Genomic DNA, 16,177 nt, shown 5'->3' on the forward strand with positions numbered 1-16,177 from the left:
TTTTTATTACTCATTCTCGGGATGTGGGCGTCACAGGCAAGGCCAGCATTCATTGCCCATCCCTAGTTGCCCTGAGAAGGTGGTGGTGGGCCTTCTTCTTTAACCACTGCTAGCAGTTTTTGATACAGCCGAGTGGCTCGCTTCACCAGTTAACAGGTAACCACATTGGTGTGGGACTGGGTTACATATAGACCAGCCCAAGTAAGGACTGTAGGTTTCCAACCCTAAAGGGCATCAGCGAACCAGTTGGGTTTTTTATAACAGCCACAGTGCGCCGGTGGTGAAGGGAGTGAATGTTTAGGGTGGTGGATGGGGTGCCAATCAAGCACCTGGGATGAGAGGGTTGTCCTTTGAGGTGAGGTTGAGTAGACTGGGCCTATACTCTCTGGAGTTTAGAAGAATGAGAGGTGATCTAAATGAAACATAAGATTATGAGAGGGCTTGACAGGGTAGATGCTGAGAGGTTATTTCCCATGGCTGGAGAGTCTAGAACTAGGGGGCATAGTCTCAGGACAAGGGGTCGGCTATTTAAGACTGAGATGAGGAGGAATTTCTTCACTCTGAGGGTTGTGAATCTTTGGAATTCTCTACCCCTGAGGGCTGTGGATGCTGAGTCATTAAATATATTCAAGTTTGAGATAGACAGATTTCTGGACACTAAGGGAATCAAGGGATATGGGGATCGAGCAGGAAAGTGGAGTTGAGGTAGATGATCAGCCATGATTCTCCTCCTTCAGGGATGTAATGATAATATATTGTGATGTTAAGAGAGAACCTGGAGTTTTCACTTAAATACCTTTTGATTTTTCTTTGATGGGTTGCTGGCTTCTTTGGCCTTTACTCAGTTCGTATATCCTTTTTTAAAAGAAAAATACTTACATCGTCATCTTCCATTAATAGGCCGAATATCTTCTCCATCAGGAAGAAAACATAGATGCCTCCAAGAACGGCCAGCAGCTTCCACGTGTGAGACGCTGACAAGTGGCTGTGACCCTGATCATCCATGTGAGAGTGTAAGCCAAGAAACTATAACAAAGATACAAAGGAGACTTTTCTTTAGATATTACATAGAGTCTTCAGCACAGAGTCAGGCCATTTGGCCCAACTGGTCTATGCTGACGTTTATGCTTCACACAAGCCTCCTCCCACCTCTCTTCATCTCACCCTATCAGCATATCCTTCTATTCATGTGTTTATCTAGCTTCCCCTTAAATGCATCTATGCTATTCGCCTCAACTACTCCTTGTGGTAGCGAGTTCCACATTCTTACCACTCTTTGGGTAAAGAAGTTTCTCCTGAATTCCCTATTGGATTTATTGGTAACTATCTTATATTTACGTTAATAAAAGTAAAGTAGCTTGAGGGATTGGATTTAAATGGTGCTTAAGCAGCTGATCTATCCTACGCGATACAAAGTCATACTAGCATCATGACAACAGTGTCCCTGGCACTGTGTTTTATTTGTACTAGTTTTCTTCCCTCCTCTCCTGAAGGTATTCCAATGCTCTCCTGGCAGCCTCCCATCTTCTGCCCTCCATAAACTTGAGCTCATCCAAAGCTCTGCTGTCCATATCCTAACTCGCACCATGGCCCGTTAACCATCACCCCTGTGCTCGCTGATCTACATTGGCTCCCGATTCGGCAATGCCTCGATTTTAAAATTCTCATCCTTATTTTCAAATCCTTCAATGGCCTCGCCCCTCCCTATCTCTGTAACCTCCTCCAGCCCTTCAACCCTCCGAAATCCCTGCGCTCCTCCAATTCTGGTCTCTTGTGCATTCCTGATTTTAATCGCTGCCTAGGCTCTAAGCTCTGGAATTCCCTTCCTAAACCTCTCTGCCTCTCTAGCTCTCTCTTCTCTTTTAAGAGGTTACTTAAATCCAACCTCTTTGATCAAGCTTTTGGTAACCTGTCCTGATATCTCCTAATGTGGCTCGGTGTCAAATTTTGTTTGATAATCACTCCTGTGAATCACCTTGGGATGTTTTACTATGTTAAAGGCACGATATAAATGCAAGTTGTCGTTGTTGTTGAAGGCATTCGTTCGTACTAGTGTACAGGACCATTGGTGCTTATTAGTCTTCGGGTACTTCACCCGCTGATGCTTTTCTTCACCAATGGGCCCAGATAATGAATATCGTCAGGTTGTTCAACCGTGAAAGGTATTACAGACTAACCCCAAGCCTTGCCTCACTCGATGTCCACACTAGCACACTTTCCAGCAGGGATTGCTGCATTTATATGAGAGATGGTATTTTTTTTTACAGTTAGTGCTTTTTAAAAAAAATTACTAGTATTTACTGGTAAAATGTACCCGTGGCATTGCCCATAGTTAGTTGAATGCAGTTTTTTAATGTGTAATATGACGATGGAGATGGTAAGAGCTTCAGAAACTCACTTCACAGCACCATCTACTGGCCTAAAACCATAACTGTATCATTACAGGCATCTGTTTACATAAAGGATTTCCATTCTAAATGTTTACATAGGCAGTTCCGATGTTAAATGTTGAAATAAAAGTGTGATCCAAAGTTGTGACAACAGGAAGTTGGACAGGAAACGTGCGGATGCACAAGATTTTTAACAATATCTAGACAGCGATACTTTGCCATTCCTGTCTTGCGGTCAAATAGGTTTCATCGTAGGTTGCAATTGAAATGAAAGCACTTTTTTTTTGTAATATACAAAATATTATGAGAGAAACGCAGTCAAGTGTGCTCACCGAGGGTATGAGATGTAACACAGCATCGCCAGTCAGTGAACCCACGGCCAGACTTATGAAGGTTTGTATGACATACTGATATGCGTTGGTGCAGGTGGTGAATGCCACAATCACAATCCCAAACACAGCGCAAAGACTCACGATCAACGTTGCGATCGATCCATAAACATACTCTGGAACAAAAAGGATGCATTTTTAAAAAAATGTATTCAAAAAAAATTAAACATTTGTTGTTATTATTGTTGAGAATGTAATTTTCTTTCGCAATATCTACATGAGAACATAAGAGATAGGAGCAGGAGTAGGCCATTCGGCCCTTCGAGCCTGCTCCACCATTTAATGAGATCATGGCTGATCTGATTCTGGCCTCAACTCCACTTTCCCGCCTGTTCCCCATATCCTTTGACTCCCTTTGCTGATCAAAAATTTATCTAACTCAGCCTTGAATATATTCAGTGACTCAGCCTCCACCGCTCTTTGGGGCAAAGAATTCCAAAGGCTCACAACCCTCTGAGAGAAGAAATTTCTCCTCATCTCCATCTTAAATGGACGACCCCTTATTCTGAGACTTTTTTTTATTCGTTCATGGGATGTGGGCGTCGCTGGCAAGGCCAGCATTTATTGCCCATTCCTAATTGCCCTTGAGAAGGTGGTGGCGAGCCGCCTTATGCCGCCTAGTTCTAGATTCCCCTATGAGGGGAAACATCCTCTCAGCATTTACCCTGTCAAGCCCCCTCAGAATCTTATATGTTTCAATAAGATCTCCTCTCATTCTTCTAAACTCCCCTTTCTTCGGTCTCTCCACAGCATATTCCATCCTCACACCAAGTGAGCAGGCAAAATTACTCCCAGGCCTCTGCCTCTGCCCCTATGAAAGTCAACGGCATGCAAGGGAGGCCCTGGGATTTCTCTGCCTTCTGCCTCCCTGTGGTGACCTATAGAGCCTCACCACAATGTTGGTGCTTCCCCGTGATGGAGATACCCGAGACCAAGGACTCGTTGACCCAGATTTTGCTGGAATGGGACATCTCGCGGCGGGAGTGCCCCTTTAGTTAGACTTTTTCCCTCATCCTTCGGGGGAATCTGGGGCCGTGGTGAATGACGGGGCCAACAGTCTATCTCCTTAACCAATGAGATTTAAGGATTGAGAAAGAAACAGAGGAATGACGGTGATGGAAATAGGGTGAATTAGAGTCAAATCAGGTACAGAAAGAGAAATAAAGTAGAGAGAAAAAAAGAGACAGAAAGGAAAAGTAAGAAAAAAAAATCAAATTTTAAAAAATCTTTAAGAACAATTTACTACCTACGGGAATGACACTCCACAGTTTCAATTGTTCCTTTTCTGGAACAGAGATGTATAGCATTGCAGGAACATAAATGTCATCATTAAAAGGGTCCTTACGCTGTTAAGTACCAGCCCTAACTTTCTGTGGCGAGTTTAATTGGTAATGAATGCACTAATGCAGCAATAACACCGTGCGCATTAAACTCACCGTTATTTTGCCAGCAAACTCTGGCCCAATGAGCGTTTATTCTTTCACTTGTACCAAGACTTTTGTTGTAACCAGAATTTCTTTATTAGGACTCATCATTGTCTTTAAAACTAATCAGTACTTGGGGGCTCGGTAGGTATGAATTTCCGTATCTCAGACTTGGCTTGAGTCCAGTCCAGTCTAAGGAGAATGACAGTGTGATAGAACACTGCTTTAACCTTGTGTTAAAATCTCGCCCAGACAGAGGGTATGAAAGTTTATGAAAGAAATGGTTTGCAAGAGAGATGCTGGCACCTGTGACGATTGAAAAGATGTGGGCAGTGTACATACCCAAATTTTGAATCTGCGTTGCCTGCAGGCGAGGCTTCTCACCGGAAGCATAGGCGTGTAAAGTTACCACTACGCTGTCAGCGAACACTCCAGATATACGTCACGGGTTGGATTTTCCTCTGGACGAGATTTCTGCCTTCTGCTCCAACCCCACCGTGACCCCGCATTACGATGCAGAGCAAGCTCCCGGCAGGATGCCTGCCACATACAGGGAGCAGAAACTCGGCAGCCCACCAGAAAGAGCGAGAGACTGGATTAGAGGAAACAGAAGTCCCTCCCCCGCCCCCCAAGATTAGATGAACGAAAGGCTCTCCGTGAGCCGTGGGCCTCAGGAACTGGTCAAGGGACAGAAGAGAGGCAGGTGCCTATTACTGGGTTCTTTCCACCGCTGCCTCTGGCTGTACTGCCACCCCTCTCCTGCCAGTGCCTGGACTTCAGGCGAGAGGCAGGGAAATCAGAGAGTTCTCCTGGCCCCGCGACCTATTGTCATTTAGATGCGGTGGGGTGGTCAAGGGTCAGTGGTGGGAGTTTCCGGTCGTGCTGGCAGGGGTGTGAATCCCCGCCCCAATTCCCTTCTTCCGCCACCATACCCTAAGGAAATTCCGGCCTTGTGTTATAAACCAATGATGCCAGCAAACAACCCAGATATACAGCATACGTTATAAACTAATGAGAAAGAGCTTGCATTTCTATCGCGCCTTTCATGACCTCAGGACGTCCCAAAGCACTTTACACTCAATGAAGTACTTTTTGAAGTGTAGTCACTGTTGAAATGTAGGGAAACGCAGCATCCAATTTTAATTTTAAATCTGAGATTGATAGATTTTTGTTAACCAAAGGTATTAAGGGATATGGGGCTACGGCAGGTGTATGGAGTTAATTCACACATCAGCCATGATCTCATTGAATGGTGGAACAGGCTCGAGGGGCTAAATGGCCTACTCCTGTTCCTATGTTCGAATTTGCAATCTCCCGCAAACAGCAATGCGATAAATGACCAGATAATCTGTTTTTGGTGTTACTTGAGGGATAACTGTTGGTCAGGCCACCGGGGAGAACTCCCCTGCTCTTCTTCAAAATAGTGGCTGTGGGATCTTTTACAACCACCCGAGAGGGCAGACGGGGCCTCGGTTTAACATTTCATCCGAGAGGCAGTTCCTCCGACAGTGCAGCACTCCCTCAGTACTGCACTGGGAGTATCAGCCTGGATTATGAGCTGAAGTCTTTGGAGTGGGGCTTGAACCCATGACCTATTGACTCAGAGGTGAGAGTGCTACCCACTGAGCCACCAAACAGTCCAGATATAAATCACATTATAGAACGCTGATATCAGCAAATGCAACAGATACACATCACACGCTGGAGAACCTTACTTTCCGTAGTGGTCAGCTGAAATTCATGATCTGTGGCGTGCTGCTTCCTGGTGCAGGCTCGACTCAGAAGCTGCTGGATTAATGCAGGACTCAGCTGAACAAAGTCACTGCGGGAAATCGTGGCGTCGACTGGGATGTGATGGATCGTCATTATTTCACTGGAACTAAAGCACTTCTACGAACAGAATGCAAAGAAACAAAAGAGAGCACAGCTGTTAGACGACACTCTAAGGTGTCATTCACCACAACATTTCTGCAGCTACCGATCTGCTCAATCACAGCCTCAGCTCCACCTTTGTTGCCCCTGTCCCCATTAAAACCATTACTCTCTCACCCTGGTCGTTCCGCCTGGTATGGCCCTCATCTCCGCTCCCTTAAGTCCAAGGGACACAGACTTGAACATTTATGGCTCAAAACATATGCTGATAGAGTTAAATGAAGTAGAGAGGGAGGAGGCTCGTGTGGAGCATAAACGTAGGCATAGACCAGTTGAGCCGAATGGTCTGTATCTGTGCTGTAGTTTCGATGTAACTCGATGTAACTGTTTAGCCATTCATCGCCAGATCTGCCTGGACCACGTAATGCACCATCGGGTACTGCTCTCCTCTTCCAAATCTGCTCACTATTCCAGGATCATCCTGGAATGCAAAGATAACCTCTGGCTTCTCTTCACCACTACAACCCGTCTTCTTAAACCCCTGTCCCCTGCCTCCTCCACCTTCATCTCCAACAACAAGTGCGAGGAGCCTCATGTACTACTTTGTCACTAAGATTGAGACCATCCGTTCAGCTGCCTCTGCCACTTCCTTCCCTTCCCATAGCCCACCAAGCCAAACTTCCTCTAACATTCCCCGCTGCCCTAGTCCTGAACTCGCATCTTTCTCTAGTTTCTCTCCTATCTCCCCTCATGCCCTCTCCGAACTCATCTTGTCCATGAGACCCACCTCCTGCTCCTTCAACCCTATTCCAAACTGCTGACCACCCAACTTCCCTTCCTGGCCCCCATGTTAGCTGATACTTTTAATGGTTCCCTCTCCTCAGGTACTGTCCCCCTCCCCTTCAAATTTACCATCATCACCCCCCTCCTCAAAAAAAAACACACTTGATCCCTCTGTCCTTGCAAACTACCGCCCCATCCCCAACCTCTCTTTCCTCTCCAAAGTCCTTGAATGTGTTGTCATCTCCCAAATCCGTGCCCATCTATCCTGCATCTCCATGTTTGAATCCCTCCAATTAGGTTTCCGCCCCTGCCACTGTACTGAAACGGCACTTATCAATCCTATGTGACTGTGACCTTAGTAAACTATCCCTCCTCATCCTTCTCAACCTGTCTGCAGCCTTTGACATGGTTGACCACATTGTCCTCCTCCAACGCCTCTCCTCCGTTGTCCAGCTGGGTGGGACTGCGCTCGGCTGGCTCCATTCTTATCTGTCCAGTCGTAACCAGAGAATCACCTGCAATGGCTTCTCTTCCCGATCCTGCACCGTTACCCCTGGAGTACCCCAAGGATCTATCCCTGGACCAGTCCTATTTCTCATGTACATACTGCCCCTCGGTGACATCATCCGAAAACTCAACGTCAGGTTCCACATGTACGCTGATGACATCCAGCTCTACCTCACCACCACCTCTCTCAACCCCTCCACTGTCTCTGATTTGTCACATTACTTTTTCCTCCAACTAAATATTGGGAAGACCAAAGCTATTTTCTTTGGTCCCCACCACAAACTCCGTTCCCTAGCCACTGACTCCATCTCCCTCCCTGGCCACTGTCTGAGGCTGAGTCAGTCCGTTCGCAACCTCAGCGTCCTATTTGACCCTGAGATGAGCTTCCAAATACCTATCTGCTCCATCACCAAGACTGCCTACTTCCACCTCCGTAACATCGCCCATCTCCACCCCTGCCTCAGCCCATATGCTGCTGAAACCCTCATCCATGCATTTGTTACCTCTTGACTTGACTATTCCAATGCTCTCCTGGCTGGCCTCCCATCTTCCACCCTCCATAAACTTGAGCTCATCCAAAACTTTGCTGCCCATATCCTAACTCACACCAAGTCCAGTTCAGCCATCATTCCTGACCTACGTTGGCTCCCAGTCCGGCAGCGCCTCGATATTAAAGTTCTCATCCTTGTTTTCAAACCCTTCATGACCTCGCCCCTCCCTATCTCTGTAACCTCCTCCAGCCCTACAATCCTCCGAGATCTCTGTCCTCCTCCAATTCTGGCTTCTTGCATATCCCCGATTTTAATCACTCCATCATTGGCAGCTGTGCCTTCAGCTGCCTCGGCCCTAAGCTCTGGAATTCCCTCCCTAAACCTCTCCACCTCTCTACCTTTCTCTCCGTCTTTAAGACACTCCTTAAAACCTCTTTGACCAAGCTTTTGTTCTCCCGGCCTTAAATCTCCTGATGTGGCTCAGTGTCAAATTTTGTTTGATATTCACTCCTGTGAAGCGCCTAGGGACGTTTCACCATGTTAAAGGCGCTATATAAATGCAAGTTGTTGTTGTGCCAATTCCCAATCTAAATTGGGTTCACAGGCTTCTGTTTGAACGAGGTGCTGGAAAGCAGTCCCAGCAAGGAGGGAATATTCTCAGGGCAGTACAATACTGTAATCATAAAATTGTGAGACGCACGCGCCTGGACTTAAACTGAATTTAAATTCTCAAACTGCCTTGGTGGGATTATGAACTCACGTTCTCCAGAGGCTGGATATTCTGTGGCGAGTGACTCACCTCCTGACTCCCAAAAGCCTTTCCACCATCTATAAGGCACAAGTCAGGAGTGTGATGGAATACTCTCCACTTGCCTGGATGAGTGCAGCTCCAACAACACTCAAGAAGCTCGACACCATCCAGGACAAAGCAGCCCGCTTGATTGGCACCCCATCCACCAGCCTAAACCTTCACTCCCTTCACCACCGGCGCACTGTGGCTGCAGTGTGTACCATCCACAGGATGCACTGCAGCAACTCGCCAAGGCTTCTTCGACAGCACCTCCCAAACCCGCGACCTCTACCACCGAGAAGGACAAGGGCAGCAGGCACATGGGAACAACACCACCTGCACATTCCCCACCAAGTCACACACCATCCCGACATGGAAATATATCGCCGTTCCTTCATCGTCGCTGGGTCAAAATCCTGGAACTCCCTTCCTAACAGCACTGTGGGTGAACCGTCACCACACGGACTGCAGCGGTTCAAGAAGGCGGCTCACCACCACCTTCTCAAGAGCAATTAGGGATGGGCAATAAATGCTGGCCTCGCCAGCGACTCCCACATCCCATAAACGAATAAAAAAAAATACTGGTCCAGTAACACAACCACTACACTACCCATAACCTAAATGATTAGTAACGGAGCGTAGGCCCTGATGGTGATCGTTGGCTGGTCACTGCACCTCAGACACATCGCAGCCCATCCCCATCCTATCCTCCCATCCAATGTCCACATGCACAGGGGTTGCTGGACGGTAACCAGGAGCAGGAATCCTGGCCCTAATCCAGGAGTGCGGAGGACAATTATAGGTCATTCGTTGGCACTCCAGCTGAGATAAGGTCGCTCGGCACAGACTGAACTTGGGACTGTGTGACACATCAACTCATCGAGGTTTGGGAAGGTGCTAACCAAACCTCATCCCTGTGCTGAAAATACAGCACAGAACCATCAGCATTTGCAAAGGAAAAAGATAGGTTAAAGTTTTGGGTGACGACAGTTCTGAAGGGGGCTGTGCTTGAAACATTAACCTGCCTTCTGTTTTCAGATGTTGATGGACCTGACGTGCATTTTTGGTTTTGCATTTCAGATTTCCAGCACTTGCAGGTCTTTATTTTAGTGGCTTACATACATTCACTGAACTGTGTGTGGCACCAGCTCCAGACCCAGTAAGCCCACAAAACCGTATTATAATACTGCTCTGTCCTCTACTGGTCATGTTTTGATTATTCAGCCACTGGTATTTATGGCTCAATATTCTTGATTCAGCACAAAGTCTTCTATATAAGATGATAGAGCTTGGCACTGCCCACACTGTAAATCACAGTAATGTCTGCCCCTTAAACCTAAGGGCCTGAAATTACTCTTAACAGACACACACAATGCATTAAATGAGAATTATTTTTTTTCCAGCTTTTTAAAATAAACTCTTAGCAGGTGTACAACTTTGTTCTCTGGCTGCAGGATTATTGATGCACCGATGCTGCGTGCTAAGCTGCTAAATGTGTGCTTAAAGAGTTCAGATCCACAGAAGTTTAACCATGCTGCTGTTTACTGTGCATGCCTCCAAAGCTTTGGTTGAGGTAAAACTGTAGGAAACTCGATGGGGGTCATCTTAAAACATTGAGCCCTGGCCAGTAGCCTAGGGGAGTAGATCGCCCACTCATTGTAGAACCTGACCAATTTTCATTCCAGAAACAGTCCATTTGGCCCAACTTGTCTATGCCAGTTTTTATACTCCACACATCGAATCATAGAATGATATAGCACAGAAGGAGGCCATTCAGCCCATCGTGCCTGTGCCAGCTGTTTTAAGGAGCTATCCAGTTAGTCCTGTAAATTTTTCCCCTTCATGTATTTATTCAATTCCCTTTTGAAAGTTATTATTGAATCTGCTTCCACCACCCTTTCAGGCAGTGCATTCCAGATCATAACAACTAGCTGCGTAAAGAAGTTTCTCCTCATCTTGCCTCTGGCTCTTTTGCCGATCGCCTTAAACCTGTGTCCTCTGGTTATCGACCCTTCTGCCACTGGAAACAGTTTCTCCTTATTTACTCTATCAAAACCCTTCATGATTTTGAACATCTCTATTAAATCTCCTCTTAACCTTCTCTGCTCTAAGGAGAACAACCCCAGCTTCTCCAGTCTATCCACGTAATGAGCCTCCTCCCACTCTAATGATCTCTTCCCACACTGCCCCCTGTATCCCTCTATGACCTTCCCCCTCGTTTATGCATCAAGCCTCCCCTTAAATGTAGCGACGCTATCTGCTTCAATGTGGCAGCGAGTTCCCTCCATAACCCTCTCCGCCTCCCCACCTCTCCCTCCCCCTTTAAGACACTCCTTCAAACCTAACCTCTTTGACCAAGCTTTTGGTCACCTGACCTAATGTCTCCTTCTTTGGCTCGGTGTCAATTTTTTTGTCTGATTAGCTCCCGTGAAGCGCCGTGGGAAGTTTTACTACCTTAAAGATGCTATATAAATTTAAGTTGTTGTTGTTGAAATTACCTGGGGGGGTTCAGGGCCCGCTTTGGGCCGCCCAGGACCGTTCGAGTGTTGCAAACCTTTACATTATTTTTGCATATACTAAGAAATGCAGGGAATCATTCAAAAATGACAAATGAGAGTTGTGGAAGGCCTGTGTGAGTACTGTAATCGTGATGAGTGTGCAGATACCCTTGAATTTGCATTAGCGGTGGCCAGCTCATTCAGTAAAACAATTAAAGTGGACCTGTACGCTAACGTAAGCAATAACTGCTCACCACAGCAATTTTGGTGGGGGGGGGGGGGGGGGTGGGGGGAGTGAGCATACCGTAGGTGGCAGCAACCTCTATGGTCCATTCACTCTCTTTCCCCTCCCATGGACCTCATGGACTTCCAGCAGGGGATCATTAGATAGTGATCAGGGTGGGAACCTTGGCTGAAGTTTCCTCTCCCCAACCCAGGGTACATTGGGACCAATTATAACACACCTTGGAGGGAGTGCAGCGTAGGTTTACTAGAACGATACCTGGACTCCAAGGGTTAAATTACGAGGAGAGATTACACAAACTAGAGTTGTATTCCCTGGAGTTTAGAAGATTAAGGGGTGATCAAAGTTTTCACGATATTAAAGGAAATTGATAGGGTAGATAGAGAGAAACTATTTCCGCTGGTTGGGGAGTCTAGGACTAGGGGACATAGCCTAAAAATTAGAGCCAGGACTTTCAGGAGTTTGAAGTTAGGAAACATTTCTACACACAAAGGGTGCAAGAAATTTGGAACTCTCTTCCGCAAGCGGCAGTTGATGCTAGCTCAGTTGTTAACTTTAAATTGAGATTGATAGATTTTTGTTAGCCCCATATCCCTTAATACCTTTGGTTAAGGCGGGTACATGGAGTTAGGTCACAGAACAGCCATGATCTCATTGATTGATGGAACAGGCTCGAGGGGCTAAATGGCACACTCCTGTTCCTATCTTCCTATGTTCCTATGTACCTCTGCCCTGGTTCAGATCTTGTGATTCAACCCAGACCGGATATCGAACCTGAAATTTCCCTGCTCCACATGGCTCATGCACTCAGTGTGTAACCCAGCTGTGCGCTGGGTGAGCCCGTATACGTTTGATTGCAAAGGAACGTGGAATCATCTCACTCGAGCCCTGAAACAGCTTAGTCTAGGCTTCCAGACGGATCTGCAACAGTGATTGATAAGGAGAACGGCGGAAAGGACTGTAGCGTTTACCGTGTCCCAGATGCTGGCGGTCACGTTGACATCCTCCTTCTCCACACCTCTAGTTGGCAGCAGGTGGAGCTGATGACCATACTCGTGCCTGTGATCCTGATCTTGTTCATTATGCAGCTCATGCCCATGGTCCTGTTCATGTCCATTGACCATGGAAACCGTATATTTATCATCAGCCAGACCAATTTTATCCATTAAGTCTTCAAGTTCTGAAATGAAAGAAAGAACTTGCATTTATATACCGCCTTTCTCCACCTCAAGACTTCCCAAAGCGCTTTAAGAACATAAGAACAAGGAGCAGGAGTAGGCCATACGGTCCCTCGAGCCTGCTCCGCCATTCAATCAGATCATGGCTGATCTTCAACCTCAACTCCACTTTCCCGCCCAATCCCCATATCTCTTGATTCCGCTAGAGTCCAAAAATCTATCTATCTCAGCCTTGAATATACTCAGCGAGTCAGCATCCACAACCCTCTGGGATAGAGAATTCCAAAGATTCACAACCCTCTGAGTGAAGAAATGCCTCCTCATCTCAGTCTTAAATGGCTGACCCTTTATCCTGCGACTATGCCCCCTAGTTCTAGACTCTCCAACCAGGAGAAACAACATTTCAGCCTATACCCTGTCAAGCCCCTCAGAATCTTATGTTTCAATGAGATCACCTCTCATTCTTCTAAACTCCTGAGAGTATAGGCCCATTCTACTCAACCTCTCCTCATAGGACAACCCTCTCATCCCAGGAATTAATCTAGTGAACCTTTGTTGCACCGCCTCTAAGGCAAGTATATCCTTCCTTAGATAAGGAGACCAAAACAGTACACAGTACTCCAGGTGAGGACTCACCAAAGCCCTGTACAATTGTAGTAAGACTTCTTTACTCTTTCACTCCAACCCCCTTGCAATAAAGGCCAACATGCCATTTGCCTTCTAATACTTGCTCTACAGCCAATGAAGTACTTTTGAAGTGTAGCCGCTGTTGTAATATAGGGAAATGCGGCAGCCAATTTGCACACAGCAAGATCCCACAAACAGTAGCGAGATAAATGACCAGAATCATCTGTTTTAGTGGTGTTAGTTGAAGGATAAATATTGAGCAGGTCAGGAAATGTCAATACATTATTTAAGGAACTGGGAATGGAAGTCAATGATAAATACATAAACCGCAGCACTTGTAAATAGTAATGCGTCTTAACCATTTAATTGCAAATGTGTCACTATTCCAGGTATTCCAGCAGTGGTGCTCCTCTGGGCCCCAGAAGGAAATCTTAGACCTCCTCTTGCCCTGACTGCGACAGCCTCCGGACCCCACCCTCACCACTTACCTTATGCCGGAGACTGTTCCCTCGGGTCCACCCGTGACGACCTCTTGCTGCGCAAAAATTCCACTCCCGCTCGCTGCGCATCTCACCATTGCGGGAGCCCGCGCTGCGACATGGAAATGAGGCCCGGCCGATTTTAATGCTCCTGATTCTGCTAACGATTGCACCTTCTGCCTCAGCTTAACCACCACCCCCCCCCCCCCGCCCCCCGCCCCGCGCCCATCACCCCACATGCACCAATCCCGCTCTTGCCATTTACAAACCTAAAGCTAAATGGAGAATATTATCCTTACCTGTTCTGGTGATGTTCCCCAATTCATTGTGGTGCCTGTGAAAGATAAAATCGAGAAAGTACTCGGGCCCCGGCAGTAAGTGTCGCAGTATGCAGTCCCCATGGAGGACATGGTAAAGCACGATGGCAGAAAAGTGGCCGAGGTCATCTTTTGTCATTCCATCGGAGCCCAATTCACACTCTTCCAAAATTTGAGTTGCATCGACACAGGACTGCAGATAGAAACAAATTCATTATCAAACAGAGCTAGTAACTAACCATTCCTGTAACCATTTACACCTCCTCAGCACTCATCTTCTGTTTCTATACTTGTCTCATTATCACCTCATTTTGCCTTGCACCATCATCACTTTTCTCATTTAATCACTCCTGCCCTCCACCCTGTAAGAGACCGCTCCCTTTTTATTATTTCCCTACCCCCTTTTCCCTGGCTCTGTATTTGCTTAAAAGCTGTTCATCTCTTAACATCTTCTAGTTCTGATGAAAGGTCATCGACCTGAAACATTAACTCTGTTTCTCTCTCCATAGATGCCCCCTAACCTGCTGAGTGTTTCCAGCATTTTAACGTAAGAACATTAGAAATAGGAGCAGGAGTGGGCCATACGGCTCCTCGAGCCTACCCCGCCTTTGAAAAGATCATGGCTGATGTTCTACCTCAACTCCACTTTCCTGCTCTATCCCCATATCCCATGATTCCCTTAGTGTCCAAAAATCTTTCAATCTCAGTCTTGAATATACTCAACAACTGAGCATTCACAGCCCTCTGGGGTAGAGAATTCCAAATACTCACAAGCCTCTGAGTGAAGAAATGTTTCCTCATCTCGGTCCTAAATGGCCGACCCTTCATCCTGCAACTATGCCCCCTAGTTCTAGACTCTCCAGCCAGGGGAAACAGCCTCTCAGCATCTACCCTGTCAAGCCCTCTAAGAATTTTATACATTTCAATGAGATCACCTCTCATTTCTTATGTTCTTATTCTTCTAAACTCCAGAGAATATAGGCCCATTCTACTCAGTCTCTCCTCAGAGGACAACCCTCTCAGCCCAGGAATCAATCTAGTGAATCTTTGTTGCACCACCTCTAAGGCAAGTCTATCTTTCTTTAGGTAAGGAGGCCAAAACTGTACACAGTACACAGTTCTGTTTTTATTGCAGATTTCCAACATCTGCTGTATTTTGCTTTTATAACTAGTAACTATACATGTTGTCTGCTCTAAAAGATACAACTTAATGCTACTAAGAGTAAGATTCCATATTCCTATTTCTCGTCTCCCTGCACCATCTGTCATCAGCCATATATCTAAGTTTGCTGATGACACCAAGTTAGATGGGACAGTAAATAGAGTAGATGGGAGCAGAAAGTTGCAAAGGGACATTGAGAGATTATGTGAGTGGGCAAAACTGTGGCAGATGGAATTCAATGTGGGGAAGTGTGAGGTCATCCACTGAGGACCTAAGAAAGATAGAGCAGAGTATTTTCTAAATGGCGAGAAACCAGGAATTGTGGATGAGCAGAGAGATTTAGGGGTTCGAGTACAGAAATCAGTAAAAGCCAGTGGACAGGTACAAAAAATAATTAAAAAGGCTAATGGAATGTTGCCCTTTATCTCAAGAGGGCTGGAATGCAAATGGGTGGAAGTTACGTTAAGCTGTACAGAGGTCTCGTGAGACCCCACCTGGAGTAATGCATTCAGTTCTGGGCACCGCACCTCAGGAAGGATATATTGGCCTTGGAGGGGGTGCACCACAGATTGACCAGAATGATACCGGGACTAAAAGGGTTAAATTATCACGACAGGTTGCATAGACTAGGTTTGTATTCCCTTGAATATAGACGATTAAGGGATGATCTAATTGAGGTGTTTAAGATGATTAAAGGATTTCTGAACATACAAACAATGACAGACAGGAAAAGACCCTCTGGTCCATCCAGCCTGTCCCACACAATCATGATATCTTGTGTATCACAATATATACACTTCTCACCTCACGCCATTTGGTAGAGTAGGTAGAGATAAATTATTTCCTCTGGTGGGGGAGTTCAGAACAAGGGGACTTAAAATTAGAGCTAGGCCGTTCAGTGGTGATGTCGGGAGCATTTCTTCACACAAAGGGGAGTGGAAATCTGGAACTCTCTCCTCCCAAAAAAGCTGTTGAGGCTGGGGGTCAATTGAAAATTTCAAAACTGAGATTGATAGATTTTTGTTT

General features: G+C 46.2%; 1 protein-coding gene across 1 annotated transcript in view; it reads right to left on the reverse strand.

Moving 5' to 3' along the window:
- Positions 1-16,177, reverse strand: part of slc39a4 (solute carrier family 39 member 4) — a 72,670-nt gene that overhangs the window by 17,696 nt on the left and 38,797 nt on the right. Inside the window, exons 3-7 of the mRNA XM_067968863.1 lie at positions 13,972-14,182; positions 12,360-12,568; positions 5,919-6,093; positions 2,723-2,895; positions 880-1,026 (exon numbers count right to left, since the gene is read on the reverse strand). Of these exons, the coding sequence (XP_067824964.1) occupies positions 880-1,026; positions 2,723-2,895; positions 5,919-6,093; positions 12,360-12,568; positions 13,972-14,182 (915 nt within the window). The remainder of the gene's footprint in view (positions 1-879; positions 1,027-2,722; positions 2,896-5,918; positions 6,094-12,359; positions 12,569-13,971; positions 14,183-16,177) is intronic.

Source organism: Heptranchias perlo, chromosome 2 (genome assembly GCF_035084215.1).
Source record: "Heptranchias perlo isolate sHepPer1 chromosome 2, sHepPer1.hap1, whole genome shotgun sequence".
Classification (NCBI taxonomy): Eukaryota; Metazoa; Chordata; class Chondrichthyes; order Hexanchiformes; family Hexanchidae; genus Heptranchias; species Heptranchias perlo.